The 19,698-nt window shown below is 36.2% G+C and overlaps 1 protein-coding gene across 3 annotated transcripts in view; it reads left to right on the top strand.

Moving 5' to 3' along the window:
* The window catches only part of MAP2K4 (mitogen-activated protein kinase kinase 4), a 109,505-nt gene that overhangs the window by 80,268 nt on the left and 9,539 nt on the right, over window positions 1-19,698 (top strand). For all 3 annotated transcript variants that reach the window (XM_053930610.1, XM_053930611.1, XM_053930609.1), the window contains 2 exons: window positions 707-758; window positions 3,423-3,550. In XM_053930610.1, coding sequence (XP_053786585.1) covers window positions 707-758; window positions 3,423-3,550 — 180 coding nt within the window. The remainder of the gene's footprint in view (window positions 1-706; window positions 759-3,422; window positions 3,551-19,698) is intronic.

Raw genomic sequence — 19,698 nt, 5'->3', positions numbered from 1 at the left:
CATTTAAAATTACTTTGTGTTAAATCTCTTCTTGCTAATTAATAACTCAATGAACACACAAGCCTAGCTGTTTGAAGCTTTACAGATTTGTGTGTTCTGTGTATCTGTTGCCATCAAGCTGATACCTGTAAGCTGGATGGCAATAGAGACTTGACCATTTTAAATCAACTCTCTGTTCCCTCCATTCCTGAGGAAATTTCTGATTTTGTGATTATGAGCAGTGATCAGACAGACAGTAGGATAAATTCTGGATAAGCTGCCATAGTGGCTGAGTGGAGAGATGCTGTGGCTCGCTGAAATTACTCTGAAGGCTCAGCACCCAGTGAGGGTGAGAAACTGAGAGTCTGGAAAAAGTTATTAAATTAGGGTTGATAATGGAACCAGCCTATTGGACTTTCTTGTACTACATATTTCTATTCTTGAAAAGTTTGAAGGTATAAGAAACATTATACAACTTGTTAATGACTTACTAAAAAATCATAAGTTTCCTTTTTTTTTTTGACTGTCAAGGAACGGAATATAAAGGCAACTTAATTTTCAGATTTAAAATCATTATTCAGCATCTTCAGTTAACAAAAAAAAATGTATGAAATATTGAAACATTAAGCTTATGGAATGCAGTGGGCTGTGTGGGCTGTTACAATAAACTATTGTGCTGTTTGATGAAAAGGTGACTGTTTATCTCATCTCTGCTTTTTCTTCCCAGACTGTGAAAGCACTAAACCACTTAAAAGAAAACTTGAAAATTATTCACAGAGGTAGGTATAGGATTGTTTTTTATAGAACAATTTTTTCTTAATAGGAATAATAGGAAAAAAATTGAAAATTAAACATCACTTTTTTTAGCAAAACATACTATATGTATCTTACTTCATTGTCAATTTAGGGGTTTTTTTTCTTTTGGGAGTCTATAAATTTCAGTCTTCCTTATTAATATCTTAGGCTAAGTAATTGAAAGAGGTTTTGATGTAAGTTCTTATTACTCTTAGTTGAAAAAATAATTATTCATTCACCCAGTACATAGTGTTTTGTGTATATGAGTAAGGCATGGAGATTGTCCTGTGAGCGTGCAGAGAAGAATCAGAGGGTGGTACCCTTGATTACAAAGGCACACCACCATCCCTACAAGTGTTTCTTCTCTACTTTAGAGGATAGTTTTGCAAATTGAGAGATTCTTTTACTAGTATTGTACATTGGAATTCTTCTAAAGCATTTGTAGGTGTGAGAATAGTGATCTTGTCCTTATTAGACACAGATTCAAAAATTGTAAACATTTGATACACATCTATTGGAAGACAGTGGGAATCCTGCATTTAATTGAGCAAATAGACTAAATAGTTGCTCTATTTGTTACTGACAGACTCCGAGTAGTGAGTGAGTGGTTTTGAAGAGGCATGTAAGTTCACTATTCCCAGTAAATTTGTAATGGACAAATGTAAGACAGTATGTGACACTGTATGATTCAGCCTGACAGTAAATATGATAGAAAGTCAAAGGTCATATTCAGAAATGTGAACAACCTTGAATTCAAAGAAACATAGTTTCTAGTGGTTAAAGAAATTAGTAACTTGGGCATTTAAGTAATTTTAGTTTGCGGTTGACCCTGGAACTTGAGCATCAGAATAATTCATTTACTTTTGCTGGGCTTGTTAATAATATTAGGTAGGATTCTTATTTTCTCTTTTGGCCTAAAATCATGTAGTGTTAGGTCCCTAAACAAAATTATTTTGTTCCTCCTTGTTCTTGTTTTGGGGTTGTCCTTCCTTTTTTTTTTTTCCCCTGTGTGCTGCAATTATGAGAGTATCGCTTCTACCTTAGGATTGCTCAGATACCTTAGCGTACTCAGGGTATCACAGTAAGGCACTAGGACCATGAGGAGTAGAATGAAAAGGAGAGGCTTCAGAAATAACTTTGATATTTGTATTACTAAATCAAATGATCAGTTTATAGTAGTCTTTTTATCAAATCAAATTAGTTAGCTGTTTTGCTTCAGTTAGAGTGCATTTGATCACAGGTAACAGAAAATTCTTACAAGTGGCTTAAACTTCAAGGAAATTCATTATCTGCTGTAATAAAGTCCAAAGTTAAGGTGGCTCCTGGTACAATGTGATCAGGGCTCAAACTCCCTTCTTCAGGCTGTGTCCTTTTTAGTGTGTTAGCTCCATCCTCAGGGTAGTTAATAAGGAAAGCTGTCTCTAGTGTCACATCTAGACATGACAACTTCTTGAAGAAGCTCTCTTCCTGCGCGGCTGTCCGGAGCAGGGAAATCTTTACATGTCTCTGTTTTCTTTTGTCATTGACCAGAATTTCTCATGCCCTAACCTAAAACTAGTTCTTGCCCAGGAGCCTGACACTACCCTGGTAAGCTTAGACCAGTCAGGACCCAGTTTTTGAAGGTGCAGATAGAGTTACACAGTATATTTATTTTTACCTTTACTTTCTGTTCATTGAGCCATGGTAGTAACAACACAATGGATAGAAATTAAGGTAGAGATAGAGAATTGGTGAGCAAAGTGGGAGAACTGGCCAGGCAGCTGATTAGCAGACACTGGCAGTGAGTTGACTGTCAGTGAGGAAAAGGCGGTAACCCAGGGGCCATTTTGGCAAGACTGTATAAAAGCTGGAGATTTAGAAGGGATTTGGCTTTCTCAAATTTGCAGGGAAGCACAGACACTCTGGGTGTGGTAAAAATGAATCTGCTTTCTCAAGGATGACTCTTAAGAAAGGGTAGGTTGGGAGAAACTTGGTGAAGCCATCTAAGATCAGAAAAATCTCTCAAGTGTAAATAATAAGTGGATGCATTTATTGAGTATACATAATGTTCAGGCACTGTATTGGGTGCTTTAATTTGTTTTTTTCATTTTGTGGGTGGGGAAATTGTGTTTGCTACTGAAAGTTCGCAGGCCATATTAAGAATTTCACAGTGTGAATTTTAGATCCAGATTTTGAACCTTTGCTTCTCTGATCCCAAAGCCTGTGGTCTTCTGGATGTACTGGATTGGATACTTTCCTAAGTTAGTTAAAACTCTACTTTAACTAAATTGTGGGTTTATAATTCATATACTTTGTTTTCAGTTGTATAGTCTTTGACACATAAGTAGCTTAGTATACTATACAGTTTCAATTCATTCTTTGTATTTTGACTGTTAAGTAATGAATTTGAAACAAGTAAATGAATATATCTCTTGATGGAAACAAAGACATTAGAGAATTCCTAAATTTATTGTGTAGCATTTTTTGATACTGAATTTTTAAGCATCTGGTCTTCGGAGAAATTTCATAGTTCTCATCTTTTTATATCTGAATTTTAAGGACTTGATCACTTACTGTCTAAGGTTTTTCAATATTTTTACTGAAAGTACTTTACAATATAGCTCATTTGACTGATTACTTCTACACTGAATGACATCTTTCTCTTTCAGATATCAAACCTTCCAATATCCTTCTGGATAGAAGTGGAAACATTAAACTCTGTGACTTTGGCATCAGTGGACAGCTTGTGGACTCCATTGCCAAGACAAGAGATGCTGGGTGCAGGCCATACATGGCAGTAAGTGCAAAGGGCAAGCTTCTTGCTTGACAGTCGTTGCCCAAAGTGCCCGTGCCCTTTGGCGCTGTACTGCTAAGGGCTCTGACATGGGTCACCCAGTTTCACTGTACGAGACTCTTTTCCTCTTCCCTCAGGACCAAATGCAGGTTCTAGCTTCTCCGTGAAACTTTGCAAAATTATCCCACTGAACTCCTGTTTTATTATCTTACTCTGTTCCTCTTATTTGGTACTTAGCTTTTGTGGTCTTCTCCGATTACTGCTTTTTCACCATATTCAGCTGTACTAATCAACCAGACGGTTAGTTCTTGGAAAGCTTCTTTGTATTTCTAACACTCTGTATGTTATCTTGACTGTAGTAGACAACATTGTAGTAGACATGTTGAGAATGTGTCCCAGGCCAGTAAGTGGCCCTATTCCCAGACACAGGAGAACGGGAGGAGTCAGAATTGTGGTGGAGCTCAGTATACCTTACAGAGTCTGAGGCTGTGTTTTGAATATTGTTGGTGCCTTCTTCTGTAGAGGTGGACGAAGCAAACGAACAAATGCAAGGGCAGACATCTTATATTTGCCAACCTGGAGCCTCTTTCTGTTCAGGGAGACAAGGCTACACTGTCCGTCTACACATATCATATCATACTCATCTTACCCCAGTGCATTTGCACAGACTGTTCCTGTAGCCTGGATTTTGATCTACATCTGACTGGAAATTGTGTTGGTATTTTAAACATTTTCCTTACATGGCGGTGTCTTCCTTAATGTGGCTGTGGTTCTTCGGGGAGCAGCAGACTACTCTGAGTGGTGGTACACACAGGCTTTGTGTCATTTATTGAAGCATTCCTATCAGGAGTATCTGTTTCAGTCTCTGAAGACTCTTTTTAAACTAAAGGTTAGCTTAGAGCTGAATAAAGTTATTCTCTCCTTTTATTTGTTAGCTTCTTTGATGATTTATATATTTTCAAACCCAGTACTATAAGCAATAGAAAAGTAAGAAAAATCATAAACTACATATTATAGCTTTTATATCTTGTTTGTGGATGGGCAGACTTAGTGCTACCCACAGATTTACCCTTACTTTATAAACTTGAATACATTTTATTTTCAGTGTTATTTAAAAGTAAATTTTATATCAACCATTCTTTCACTTTTCACTTATGTCTCAATTTATAAATAGTGTAAGGCACAGTATTACATGTATCCTTTGTACATGTTCTGTTGCCTATACTCTGGTCTTGTTTTTGAAAAACATTGCATTTGAAAAATTTTCATTATTAACAACAGTTTAGAATTATTGCTTTCAATACTCTGTTTTTATTAACACCTTTTCATGTCACTTTTTCCACAAGCGAAAATGTCAGAGGGGTGTGTGATTAATACACACAGAAAATATCTTCATTTGCAGTTTGGACTTTGTGGGTGGTGACTGGGCAGGAAGGTTCTCAGGAAGATTTGGACGATCTTGCATTAAATCATAACTAGGGATAAATGGAACAACCAGTTCAAAAGAAAGAGATTAAAAACAAATTAAACATGGACTATTTGGGAATTCATATAATTTACACACTTAGTAATGATGCCTGAGAATTAAGTATAAACTGTTAGTCTATGCAAGTACTTTTAGGGCTTGTCTCAGTCCTAAGGTTACCTAACTGTTTTGCTGTGTAACATTGGCTAAGAATTATATTTGATTTATGTGAATTTTAAAAATGTAATCATAGCCCTGATAGAGCTGGAAGCATTTAGGTAACTTTTAAGAAAGAAGTAGACTTTCAGTTTTTGTGTAGCAGTAGGGTTCACAGGCCCAGTAGGTGCACGGCTTTTCTTTTCCTGCTGACCTATCGCAGCCTTGGAGTAAGCAGTCTCGTAACAAACTGCCACTGACCTTTCCCGGACTGAGTGAAATGCTTGTATCCGTTCCAGTCTTCTGAGGCCTACATAAATGGGCAGGAATACATCAGCATTCATTTTACAAGCTGCTAAAAGTGACTCGACTTTCCTTTAATATGTCTTGACAGAAGATATCAGCAACAATGTATCTTGTCTTTTTAAGGTTTGTCATTTGTCTTCATAGGAATTGTGATTTCTTGGACCTTATTTAACATAGAAAGTAATAAAGTATAGAGTTTGAATGTAAGTTTTTCCATGAGCCATTTGTAAATGTTTTGCCACCTTCCCGCTTCCTCATCTGTGTGTGTGTATGTGTGTGTGTGTGTGTGTGTGTGTATATATATATATAAATTTGTATATTCATATACATATACATGTACTTATACATTTAGGTATATATGTGTATAAACAAGGTCTATTTGGAAGAAGTCCAGCCATTGTTAATATAATGAGAATGGTTTGTGTGACATTGATGTATCCTGGCAGCCAAGGAGAGTGGACTGGAATGCGTGTGCATGAACAATGATGACTTCACTGTACTAGTCAGTGGGGGTGGTAGACACCTTTGAGTGAGCGTGTGTACTTTGTGGCCATCACATTTAAAATGACTGAGTAGAGTAACAAATCTGTATGAAAGTTTGCATTAAGCTTGAACATTTCTCTGGGGAAGGTATTCAGATGATTCAAAAGGCCGCAGCTGTGGGCAACTGGTGATTGGCAGCTTCATCATGAAAACGCACCCACTCATGCGTCTCGCGCAGAGTTTTCTGGTGAAACATCAAATCACCCAGGTCACTCAGCCCCACCTACAGCCCATATTTGGCTCCCTGAGAATTCTGGCTTTTCCCAAAACTAAAATCACCTTTGAAAGGGAAGAAATTTCAGACTGTCAGTGAGATTCAGGAAAGTACAACGGGGCAGCTGATGGTGACTGGGGGAACTATGTGAGGTCCCAAGGTGCCTACTTTGAAGGGGACTGAGGCTTCATTGTCCCATGTGCAGTGTTTCTTGTATCTTCTTCAATAAATGCCTCTTTCATAGGACATGGCTGGATACTTTCTGGAGAGCCCTTGTATTTTTGGCAACAGAGAATATATTGCACTAGTAACGTTTTGCATTCTTTCTCTGTTAGTACTTTGGTATCTAAAATGAATCCTTTGTAGACAGCATATAGTAGGATTATGGCTCCTTATTCATTCTCTTAATCTTTGCCTTTTGATTAGAGACTTTAATCCATTTATATTTGAAATAATTACTGATAAGATATGACTTCTGTCATTTGTTTTCTGTATATCTTATACCTGTTTTTGTACTTGTTTTCTGCTGCCTTTTTTTTTAATTTGATTTTTTTGTTGCATGTCTTATTTTTTTCTTATTCCTCTTCTGTATATGTTTTAGATATTTTCTTAATGGTTACCATATTCATTACATTTAGTGTCCCAAATGTATAAGTTTTCTTTGAATTAATACCTACTTAGCTTTAAAAGCATACAAAAACTGCCAGTAAGTATACCGTTCCACCTCCTGTGTTACTGTCACTAATCATATCTGTAAATGTTGTTTGCCTAATCATGTAGATTTGTAATTAATTATTTTATCCATTTGTCTTTTAAATCATATAAGAAACAAAAAGAGGGGTTACAAACCAAAAATACAACCATAATGGCTTTTATATTTACCTATATAGTTACCTTTACTAGAAGTCTGTTTCCTTTTATTATTCAGAGTTTCTGTCTAGTGTCCTTTCATACTCTCTTTTGTTTATCTGTGAATGTCTTAACAAGCTTTCAGTTTTGGAGGACAGTTTTGTTGGATAGGGAATTCTTGGATGACAGTTTTTTTTCTTTCAACACTTTGAATATGTCATTGTGTTCCCTTTTGGCATCCATGGTTTCTGATGAGAAGTTAGCTGTTATTCTTGAAGGTCCCTAATATATGAGAAATCACTGCTTTCCTGCTGTTTTCAAGACTCTCTCAGTCTCCAACAGGTCAGTTATAATGAGCTTTGATGGGAATCTCTTTGTTTATTCCACTTGGCATTTGTTAAGCTTCTTGGACATACAGATTTGTGCCTTTTATCAAATTTGCACAGATTTTGGCCACTATTTCTTCAAGTGTTTATTCTGCCCTATTATTTCTTCTTCTTGGCCTGTCATTATCAGTATGTTGGTACACTTGATGGTGTCCCACAAGTCTCTGAGTCTCTTCATTTTTCTTCATACTTGTTTCCTTGTGCTCCTCAGACTGTATAATTTCAGTTCACCTGTTTTCAAGTTTGCTGATTCTCTTCTGTCTGCTCAAATGTGCTATTGAAGCTCTCTAGTGATTTTTTTTCATTTCAATTATTATACCTTTTAGGAGTAGTCCTTCTGTTTGATTCCTTTTTAAAATTTCTCTTTATTGATATTCTGTTTGTTGAGGCCATGTTTACCTGGTTTCCTTTAACTCTTTGTCATGGTTCCTTTGTTTTTTGATCATATTTAAGACAGTTGATGTAATCTTTGTCCAGTAAGTTCATGTGAGTGCTTCCTTGGGAACAGTTTCTGTTCATTTCTCCAGTAAGGGGGTCATAACTTCCCAGTTTAGTTGCATGCTTTGTAATTTATTGATTAAAAATGGTACATTTTGAATATTGTAATGTGAGGACACTGGAACTCATATTTTCCACTCTCATGGTTTGTTTTGTTACTTGCAGGATGAAACTGTTTCTTTAGTGATTTTTCTAAAGTTTTAAATAAGTCTGTATTTTAAATCATGTATGATCTCTTGATATATCTGTTCTTATGTTCAGCTAGTGTTTTGACAGATTTTTGAGGGGTGAGATGACAAAAACAGAATCCAAAAAGGAAAAAAAAATGCCACGAAGAAAATGAAGGGAAAAAAACCCAAAGCAACTGTTCCCGTTTTTGCAGATTGGCTTCGTGTTGGGATTCTTCTTAAGTGCTTTGCCAGATCATTTACAAATCTTCCTTAATTTTCAGTTCCTATTTGCCCCAAACCTGATCTGTAGGATCAGTAAGAGGTTAAAGTTTCAGGTCTTCTCAGGTCTTTTGTGTCCTGCCCAAGGTGTGTACATGGCTTTCTATATTCCTCACTATTACAGGTGATTTTGAGTGGCTTAATTTCTCAAAGAAACTCTACCCTTCAATTTTTCTCCCAGGCTTTTGATGCTCTAATCTATGCCTCAATCCCAATCTCTTGCACCAGGCATCTGCTGGTCATTCAATTGCCTTAAATTGTTTTCAAGGAATGCCCATTCCTTCTGGACCAGGGACCAGGAGCCTACACTGCGATCACTGGCTGCCGTCTTCCAGGCTACCACTGAGCTGGGGCATGGTCAAGTAGAAGTGCCGCAAAGGTTTCCTACTATTTTTGAGTTGCCTTTTTCTTGATTTAGTATTTGCTTGGTTGCTGTAAAGCTTGGATTTTTTCCCCAGAGTTCTGATGAAGTTGATTCTGACAATTTATGCTTTCCTTTTCAATGTTTCTCTGCAAGGATATTCCCTGCGAGCTACCTACTCTGTCATTTTTGCTGATGTAGTTTTGTTTATCATTTTTCTGGAGCCAAATAAGTTTGGGGATCACCATGTGCTCTTTTATAGATGCATAGTGTATATTAGCATACAAATGAAAAGTCGTGAGAAACACCTCAATAAAGAAGCATCTTTTATGAATCTAGTGCATCCCAAATATTTGCCGGTGGAGCCCACTTTGTCTTGTGGCATGCCTGCTAATAATTAGGAGAGTGTCTAGTCAATGGAAAACAGTTTATTGAACAGTGTTATAAATGATGTAGGTGTCAATGTTAGGCTTTTCAACTGGAAAAAGTATATTTTTTAGTGTAGTCAGGCAGGATTTTACCATAATTGTTTTTATAGCTTTGCTAATTAATTAAATTCCAGTTCTGGACTGGCTTAAAAATTCAGGGCTTAAAACCATGCGATACCACCTCATATTCACTAGGGTGGCTAGAATGAACAAGTCAGATAATCAGCAGTGTTGCTGGAGGTGTGGAGAAATTGGAGTTCTCATACACTGCTGGTAGGAATGTGAGGAGCCACTTTAAAGAGACTGGTAGTTCCTCAAACCTGTCCATATAGAGGTACAGTAGGAGTCGGTAATAGGACTCCCAGGTATATACCCAAGAGAAATGAAAACGTGTGTCCATGCAAAAACTTGTGCATGAACATTTGTGGTACATAACTATAAACATAACTGAATGTATAATAGCCAGAAGGTAGAAAAGACCCAAATGTCCATCAGTAGATAAATGGGGAAAAAAACAAGGTGGTATATATGTAGAATGGGATATTAATCTTGAAATGGATATGGTACTGATTCATGGTACAATAACGGTAAAGTGGAAGAAGCCAGATACAAGAGACCACATACCATATGATTCCATTCATATGAAAGTCCAAAGTAAGGGTCCCTGTAGTGACAGAAAGTAGGTTAGTGCTTATTTAGACCTGGTGGTGGGGCAGTTGCAGTGGTGATGTCCAAAGGGTGTTGGGTGGAGAATGTTCTAAAATAGACTGGTCATGGTTGCATGTATGGTATGTGGATTCTCAGTAGAGCTGTTTGAAACACAACTGAAGGCCACCATTCTCTGTGGTTTAGTACTGAAGCTGCTGAAGGTGTGAAGGCACAGTCCCTGAGAATTGTGACTTCACAAAAATCAAGTTTAGTAAACAACTATTGCCAACACTGCTGTCATCTTTGGAAGTGTCGATTTGCGCTTGAGTGACCAGTACTTCTTATTTCTCCAGCAATTTGAATTGCCCATTTCTGAATGTTAGGAAATAACCACCCCACATAATTCTGAAATGTATGAATTCATGATGGTTTTATTCTAAAAAGAACTTTTTACTTTAATTTTGAATTTCTTCAATATTTTTAATATTTGTCGCCTAGTAAAGCATACTGGAATATTCAAGAAAAGATTCTGGGTCTGATATTCTTCTCCCTTGAATACCCATATATATGCACATTCCCAAGTGAGACTCATGTGCCACTTCTTCTGTGTATACCCATAACTTTGAGACATATAATTTATGTAAACCCCCATGGCAAGATATTTTCACTTCCTGGGGACTTTGAAATCCCATTGCATTATTCCTAGCTTTTAAAATGTTAAATAAAATAACTGTGTTTGAAGAATTCTATTGTTAATAGCTTTATAAATGTTTTTTATTATAAGATTATGTGTCTGTTAAATATATAAAAAATAAAACACAGAATAGTAACATGGAGAATCAATAACCCACAACTCACTTATTAAGGGAGGAAAAATCTTTTGTGAGTATATATTCTGTCACATTTTTATGTAAATGTAATCATACTGCACATATGTTTTTCATCTGCTTGTGGGCACTTTTTCCAGGTTGATGCATTTTCATATATAATGAATTTGGCCATTAAAAATGAACTAATTTTCTATTTTTGCCTGCTTAAATTTTTCTAGTGCTTTGTTATACTAAAAATGGCTGTAAACATTTTAAAATTGTATCTTCACACAACTCTTTTATATCTTTTCTTGGATATAAAAGATTCATACATCTCATGACCTTTGGAAACATTAAAGGCTGTGTTTTCTAAATAGGTGTCAATCTGTCTCAAAATGTTACAGCTTTTTTTATCGTTGTCAAGTTGAGAGGCCAGAATGGAAATTCTTTTTAATTACATGGGTTTTGTTATATATTTTTAAATTATGTTAAAGTTGGACACTTTTCCATTTTTATTAGAATACTAATCTTTTATATTGATTAAAATATAAGGAGAATTATTTTACATAGTTTTCTCAGAAGTCATTTGTCTTAAATTATGCATAGTTTTGGCTTAATTACAGAAAAAAATTTTTAACGTGGTGGAGCTTATCAATTGTTAACTTTGAGGTTTGTAACTGTTGTCATATCTTGAAAGACTTTTGTCATACCAAGACTGGAAATAGTTGCAGAATTTTATTTTAGTGCCTACATTTAGGCTTTTGATTTTTACATTTCAATTTTAATCCTACTATAACCATAATATTAGTGTATTATCAAAGGAAAGAGTATAACTTTTCTCCCCACAAATGTTTTATCAGCTAAAATTTTATTTTTCATTTTCTCCATTCAAAATCCACTGTTTAGAAGTAGTATCCATACTAAATGTTTGGATTTTACACTGTTTCTTGACTTTGTTATATTATTATGATATATTTTCACATGAATATTATTATCATTATTTTTAAAAACTCAGCAGGAATTTTATTGGCATTTCATTAGACATAATTTATTACTGTTTTTTAATATTGAGCCTTCCCAATGAAGAAGACTTCTTTTCATTCACTCAGGTTGTCTTAGTGTTTCTTGATAATTTTTCCTTCTTATAGGTTGTAACATTTCTTAATTTTTTCAAATTTACTGTCAACTATAAATACTAGTCTGTACCTATCTCTGCCTTTTCTCCTTTTATTCTTTTAAAACCCATTCCAATGAGTTATTTTACCCCCATCACTCGATTTAAACTGCTTTTGTCAGAGTGAACATTCTCTCATGTTGCCAAAGCTAGCGGTCAGTTCTGAGTCGTAATTTTCCTTAGGCTACCTGTAATGTTTGCAATACTCCATGCTTGAAGCGCGTCTGTCACTTGGTTTCCATGACATTACATTCTTTTGGCTATCTTCCTGGTTCTCTAGATGCTCATTTTGCTGATCCTTTTATTGGTGTATCCCAGGTGTGAGTATTCAATCTCTTTTCTTAACCACCCAAATTCCTTCAATGGGTTCATCTAGTCTTAAGGACTAATACTATCTGTCTCCTTTGTTCATTGAGGTCCAGTGCCTGTTATTTAGTAGATGCTCAGGAAAATGGTAACCGCTGATGATTTCTTTCCTGTGTATACCTCATCTGTAAACTTCAAAATCATGCATATAATTTCCTATTTTCTGTCCCCTCGTAGATTCCATAGAAGTTGCAAATATGTCAAGCATGGAATTCTTGATCACCTCTCACCTCTCTGCTCCCTACAAAATCTGTAAGCTGCCTCTGCCTCCCCAGTTTTTTTGTTTCAGTAAATACCAATTCCCTCTTTCCATTTGCTCAGGACACAAACTTTGCAGTTTTATTTCTTTCTACTTTCTGCTTTACTTTCAAGGTGTACCTAGAACCCACCCTCTTTTTAAAAACCACCATTGCTCATTGGTCCAGCCACTGGCATTTCTCACCTGCCTTCTTTTCCATGGTCTCCAGAATGGTCTCCCTGCTTACACCCTTGCTCCACCACAGTCTGTTCTCAACACAGTAGCCAGAGTCGTGTTTTCAAAGCCTCGTCACATCAAGCCACCCCTCTTCATGTACCTCAGTGGGCCTGAGAAGCTCTCTGTGGTCTGGCTTCAGCTGTCTGAGACTCCCCCCTTGCTTGAGCATCTCCAGCCACCACACCAGCCCCCTTGCTGTTCCACGACATGGAAGCTCTTCCTGCTTCAGGGTCTTTCCTTTCTCCCTTGAACTCTCCCCTGGGACTATTTTTAATGTGCCAGTCTTTCACTTTCCTGAGGTCCCTGAGCAGATGTCATCTTTAGATAATCCTTGCTGGACCACCCCATCTAAAACAAACAGTACCCTCATTACTCTTATCTCTTTAAGCCTATTTTGCTTCATAACTCTTATCACCACCTGACTGTTTACTATCTCCTAATTAAATTGGGAGCCCTTTGAGACCAGTCTTTATTGAGTTCACTGCTGAATTCTTGGGTGTAAGACAATTTAGTGTTGCTGTTTTGGATGGGAAATGTTTTCCTGACTAGTAAATGCTGATATATAGGAAAACTATTTATATTGACGTGTTTATTTTATAACCAGCCAAATTACTGATTTACTTTTTTAAATGGGTTTCAGATGGTACTTAAGGTACCGTTCTGCAAATAATTTTTGCCTTGGTCTGCCTTCCTCATACTGGTTGATCTTTCTCATATATTATTATTGTATATTATACATTTCCTTTTCTCATATTTACTTCAGTTACTTTGCTTAGAACTTCTATATTGATATTGAGTGACAATGTTGACAATAGATTTCTTGTGTTATTTCAGACTTGAAAACAAATGCCTTTTCCTGGTTTACTGAGTCAGTGTGTACATTTGTGTGTGAGAATATATGTGTATGAGAGGGAGGGTGAGAATGAATCAGGAATAGCTACTCAATTTTATGAAGTGCCTTTAGGGCAGCATTCAGTACCTGATGAAATGTTTATTTCTGTGCAGCTGTTGTATAAGGAGTACTAGTGACGTATTTCCTGTGGTTGAACAAGTCTAGCTTTCCAAAAACAAGCTCCATGTGGCTCATGGTTTGTTTATGTTTCATATATTTTTACATTTGGTATGTTAATATTTAAGATTTCTACATAAAAATGCTTAAGCAAGATTGGTTTATAGTTTACACTGTAAAAGTTTTAAGTAATTGAATTGGGAAAATTTTAATTTTTATTTATTCATACAGTAAAAAGTTATTGATCATTTAGTAAGCAAAAACGTATCTTTGACCTCTTTGAGTTCAAAAAAATTTCCCCAGACTTCAGACGTTTGTGGTAACATAGTTTTTTATGTCCTTTGAGATTGAAATCCATCTTGGCCAGTAATCTTTGGTGAAAGATAGGTAATTCTTTGAAAAGAATGTAGTTTTACTGTTTCCTTAGCATCTGTGTGTGTGTGTATCCTTGCACGTATGTGCACATGTGTACATATACATATTTTCATTTTCTTAGTTTTATGTGTGAGATGTAAGAGCTGTTTACTGGACTTTTTTATACTCAAATGTATGATAGTTTTAAAATTTATTCACAGTTTCTTTAACATGCCTCCATTCAAAGGGTAGAGACCTAGTACAACCTTGAGTGTGGACTGAACTTAGTGACTTACTTCTAGTGAAGAGCATGTGGCTGAAGTGACCGTGTGTCCTTCCTGAGAGCAGTAGGTCATAAACAAGCATTGTGTGGCTTCTTTCTTGCTTTTTTTTTCTTGGATTGCTGTCATTGGGGGAAACCAGCTGGCATGTTGTGAAGACGCTCAGGCAGCTTTATGAAGAGACTCATGGTGAGGAAATCTGTGCATGAGGTTGGTGACAAATTCATCAGCCATGGTAAAGCCTTTAGCCCTAGCTGACATCTTGATTGCAGCCTCATTAAGGACCCTGAATCAGAACCCTCCACTGAAAACACTTCTGAGTCTTGACTCACAGCATCTGTGAGATGAAAAACCTTTGTAGTTTTAAGCTATTAAGTTTGGTGTAATTTTTTACATAACATTGCTAAGTAATATAAAGTATTTCATTGATTCTTGTCAATCTTTTGGCTTATTATTTCCTTTCAGAGTATTTTAACCTGTGCATTACTATCTTTTGGGACATATTAAGATTCTTTTTAGCCCTGGCTAGTGTAGCTCAGTGGATTGAGCATGGGCTGCAAACCAAAGGGTAGCTAGTTTGATTCCCAGTCAGGGAACATGCCTGGATTGCAGGCCAGTCCCCAGTGGGGGTCATGTGAGAGGCAACCACACATTGATGTTTCTCTTCCTCTCTATCTCCCTCCCTTCCCCTCTCTCTAAAAATAAATAAATAAAATCTTTTTAAAAAGTCTAATTCCTTTAAAAAAAGATTCTTTTTAGCAAGATAAATGGTCAAATAAAAAATTAAATAATGAGAATATTCTGTATTACTCATTACATTTATTCAATGCTGTTTTGCCTCTTTAAAAAATTGAGAAGGGTTTATTTAAAATTTGTTAACAGTGTGATTGTCAGTTTTGCCTTATTCATTGGTTTTTATCTTATGTTTTAATACAGAATAACTTATGTATTTATTGTAAATTATACATTTTGGATAGAAAAGTGTTTTATCTATCACTTTTTGCTATTTTTGTTAATGTTTCATATCTTATTCTCTAAGTTGGTTATTTTCCTGTTAGTACTTTTATAAAGCTTTTTTGTTTTTCAAACCTATAGGATACAGGGTCTTTACTCATTTCTTGATTTTGTGGATCTTAAATCTTCTCTCAAAGAATATTTTCAAAATGGTAAAAATATTACACATACAAATAAAGAATGAACATTTATCAAAAATATATGTATTTAGCTCATTCATGAGAAAACTGGACAGACAAGATGTTGAAACTGGGTCTAAGAACCTTAGGATAATTTTGTATTTCTGGTCACTGAAGAAAGAATACAACACTGCTAATTGTCTCTAGATCAGTAAAGCAATAACTTTTGGGGTTATTGGGCAAAATTCATTTGCATCCCTATTGGACAAAAATCTACAAGTTATGTAACGTAAGTGTCTGGGTACTTATGAATAATAACTATTAAATAATTCTGGGTAGACTTGTTATTGCTACCAATGAACCAGATTTCCTCAAGAAGGTCATACATAACTGGAGGTGAATCGTGGGTCTGCATGCTTCAGTATGACATTGAAAAGAAGTGGCATCCTTTTTTTTCTGACTTATTTCCAGGAGTTATATAAGTTTCCTAACACACATATGAGGTCTGTCCAGGAAAAGTCCAGCCATTGTTAATAGAACGAGAATGGTTTGTGCAACATCAGTGTAACCTGGCAGCCGAGGAGAATGGATTGGAATACGCATGTATGAACAATGATGACTTCACTGTACTAGTCAGTGGGGGTGGTAGATGCTGTTGAGTGAGCGTGTGTACCGTGTGGCCATAACATTCAAAGTGATTACACTACTAGAGCAATCAGTCTGTATCAAATTTTTTGTTAAGCTTGAACATTCCTCTGTGGAAACTATTCGGACGACTCAGATGGCTTTCAGGACAATGCAATGAGTGCAGCGCAAATAAAAGTGCGGCACAAATGCTTCAGAGACTGTCGGGAATCTGTTGAAAGTGGTCCACATTCTGGAGGGCCTGCAACAAGCAGAACACCTGAGAATGTTGAACGTATATGGGTTGCAGTCAACAAAGATCGGGGACTGACAGTGTGAGAACTAGAAGCTGATCTGGGGACTCTGAAAATTACTGTGTCCGAGATTTTGACACAGGATCTTGTCATGAAATGTGTCATGGCAAAATTTGTTCTGTGGCTTCTGCTACCAGAGCAGAAGGAACGTCATTCTGCAGTTGCTAATGACTTGATTCAAACCGCTCCCAATGAGCCAGATTTCCTCAAGAAGGTCATAACCAGAGATGAATCATGGGTCTACGGCTATAATCCGGAAAGGAGGGCCAGTTGTCCCAATGGAAGTCAAGTGGTTCTACTTACCCAAATCATGGCAAAGTCACAGTAAGATCAAAACCATGTTAACTGTGTTTTTTGATTGGGAATATGTTGTTGATCACAAGTATGCCCCTCCAGGCCTAACAGTTAATAAGGAGTACCACCTTCATGTTCTTCAATGGTTGAGAGATGCAATACGATGAAAACAGTGGCATCTGTGGCAGCTGGTGATTGGCAACTTCATCATGACAATGCACAGACAATGCATCTTGTCTCGTGCAGAGATTTTTGGTAAAACATCAAATAACCCAGGTGACTCAGCCCCTCTACAGCCCAATTTGGGTGCCCTGCAACTTCTGGCTTTTTCCAAAACTAAAATCACCTATGAAAGGGAAGAGATTTTAGACCATTGATGAGATTCAGGAAAATATGACAGGGCAGCTGATGGCAATTCCAACAAAAGATTTTGCAGTGTCTTGAACAGTGGAAGAGAAACTGGGAGAACTGCATGAGGTCCCAAGGTACCTGCTTTGAAGGGGACTGAGGCATCATTGTCCTATGTACAACTTTTCTTCTATCTTTTTCAATAAATGTCTCTATTTTTCATATTACATGGCGGGATACTTTTTGGACATACCTGGTATGCTAGGAATTCCAGCTCTTAGTGACATAACTACAGTTTCAGAATGACATTACCATTACAACCACCAATGGTAGCCACCCATTTTAACCATACAGTTTGAATTTTGACAAATGTAGTTGCTCATGTAATCACCTCTTCTATATAGATATAAAACATGTCTATCACCCAAAAAAGAGGATTGATTTTATTTTCTGCAACTGTCAATTTGATTTGCTTTTGCTAGAGTTTCATATAAATGTACATAGTCTTGTATGTGTTCAGTCTTTTTGTTGCTGAGTTTTGCATTGTATTAATAGACCATAGTGTATTAATCCATTTACTTGATATCTTGATGCGACTGTGTTTTTTAGTACCTGCTCTGTTTCTCCATTTATTAAGTCTTTTGGCTATCAGCAATGTTTTATAGTTTCCGTGTGGAGCTATTGCACCTTTAAAATTTCTTCCTAAGAAATTCATGTGTTTTGATGCTACTGTTGTAAATAGAACTAAAAAAAATATTTTCTAATACTTTGATGTCATAGACAAATGCAGTTGACTTTCACATTTTGCATTGTGTCCTGTTGCCTTGCTGGTCCCACCATTCACTTTAGTAGGGCTCTTTCTCTGTAGACAGCTGTAGAAATGCAAATGTCTGTGAATAAAGGCAGTGTTTTGTGTTTCTTTGCCTTTCTGTTCTGTCTAGGACCTCCAATAATGAATATATTAATTAGGAAGTGCTTTGTCCCAATATGTTTATTATGAAGGACAGTGTTCAATATTTCACCACCAAGTATCATGTTAGCTTTAGGTTATTTTTAGATGTCCTTTATGGAATGAAATTCGCTTCTTAGTGTACTAAGAGTTGTTATTATTACTGAGTTTTGTCACAGCCCAATCCTACATCTATTGAGATGATAACAGAATTTTCTCCATTATCCTGTAAATGTGATACCTTACAATGATTATAAAATATTGAGCCAGTTTTGTATTCCTGAGATAAACTCCACTTTTATGATATATTACCTCTTCATGTGTTGCTGGATTAGATTTGCTCATATTTTGTTAACAATTTTTATTTGTATTTATGAGGGATTATTGTGCTGTAATACCTTTGTTAGGTTTTCATAAATGATTATATTGGCCTCATGAAGCAAGTTGGGAGGTGTACTCTGCTTCTCTATTTTTTGGGGAAAAAATTGTGTAAGACTGGTGTTATTTTCTTCCTTGCATGTTTGGCGTTCACCAGTGAGCCTATCTGGGTCTGGACTTTTCTTCATGAGAAGATTTTATTAATAAGTGCTTTGGAAAAATAGTTTTAAGGCTTCTCAGATTTATTATTTTGGGTGGGTTTTCATGTTGGAGGAATACGTCCATTTTATCTATTTCTGTAAGGTCACTAGTAACACCCACTCTTTCATTCTGATTTTAATAACCTGAGTCTTCTTCACTGTTGGTCAGTGTAGCTAAAGGTTTGTCAATTTTCTTGATCTTTCTAAAGAATCAACTCTTGGTTTTGTTGATTTTTCTCTGTGGTTTTCTTCCTTCTCGATTTTACTTATTTCCATTCTACTTTTTATTGCATCTTCCTTCTACTTGCTTTGGGTTTAATTTGTTCTTTTCCTAATTCCTTAAAAATATAAAGTTAGATTATTAATTTTCAATCCGTCTTCTATTGTAATAAATACATTTAGTGCTTATGTTTCCCTTGAGCACTACTTTTGCTGCATTCCAGAAGTTTGGATAAATTATTCCTTTCTATTTTTTTCAAAATATTTTTTACATTTTCTTAGACTTCTGTGTCCCATGTGGTATTTAGAAGTATGTTGTTTAAATCTCTAAATATTTGGAGATTCCCCAGGTATCTTTCTGTTACTGACTTTTCATTTACTTTGTGGATTGAGAATATGCTTTGCATTATTTCAATTTTTTAAAATAAGGTTTGTTTTATGGCACAGAACATGATCTGTATTAGTGAGAATGTGTATTCTGTTGCTGTTTCTCTCTTGGTCAGCTATCTTGGGTTTTTATGTAACATGCACCTTATCAGGTAAATAAATGTATTTGTAATTAAAAACAAAGTAAATAGGTTACAATGAAAATTTATGCAGCCATCATACTCATGTTCAAAACAAAATAAATAGGTCTCCAAACTAGTCGTCGCTGACAGGCGAAGAATAGAACGTGGTCAGCTCCTGCGCTCCTCTGGACGTGTCTTGCCACAGCCGTTACTCTCAGTCTCAGTTCAGGATCCACTGTCTGCTCTGCCACTGATGCCTGCTCTCTTCTCTTCTCCATCCCTGACACCTCTGTAGACAAGGGTCTGCCGTTTCAAGGAAATGTGAAGATGTTCCCTTCACAGAAATTACTAAAAATGATTTTAGCTATTTAAGTGATGGGATGATATATTACTATATTGGCAATGTTTCATT

The sequence above is a fragment of the Desmodus rotundus genome, chromosome 9, assembly GCF_022682495.2.
Source record: "Desmodus rotundus isolate HL8 chromosome 9, HLdesRot8A.1, whole genome shotgun sequence".
Taxonomy (NCBI): Eukaryota; Metazoa; Chordata; class Mammalia; order Chiroptera; family Phyllostomidae; genus Desmodus; species Desmodus rotundus.
Note: the sequence above shows the minus strand (reverse complement) of the source record. Positions and strands in the feature narration are given on the sequence as shown.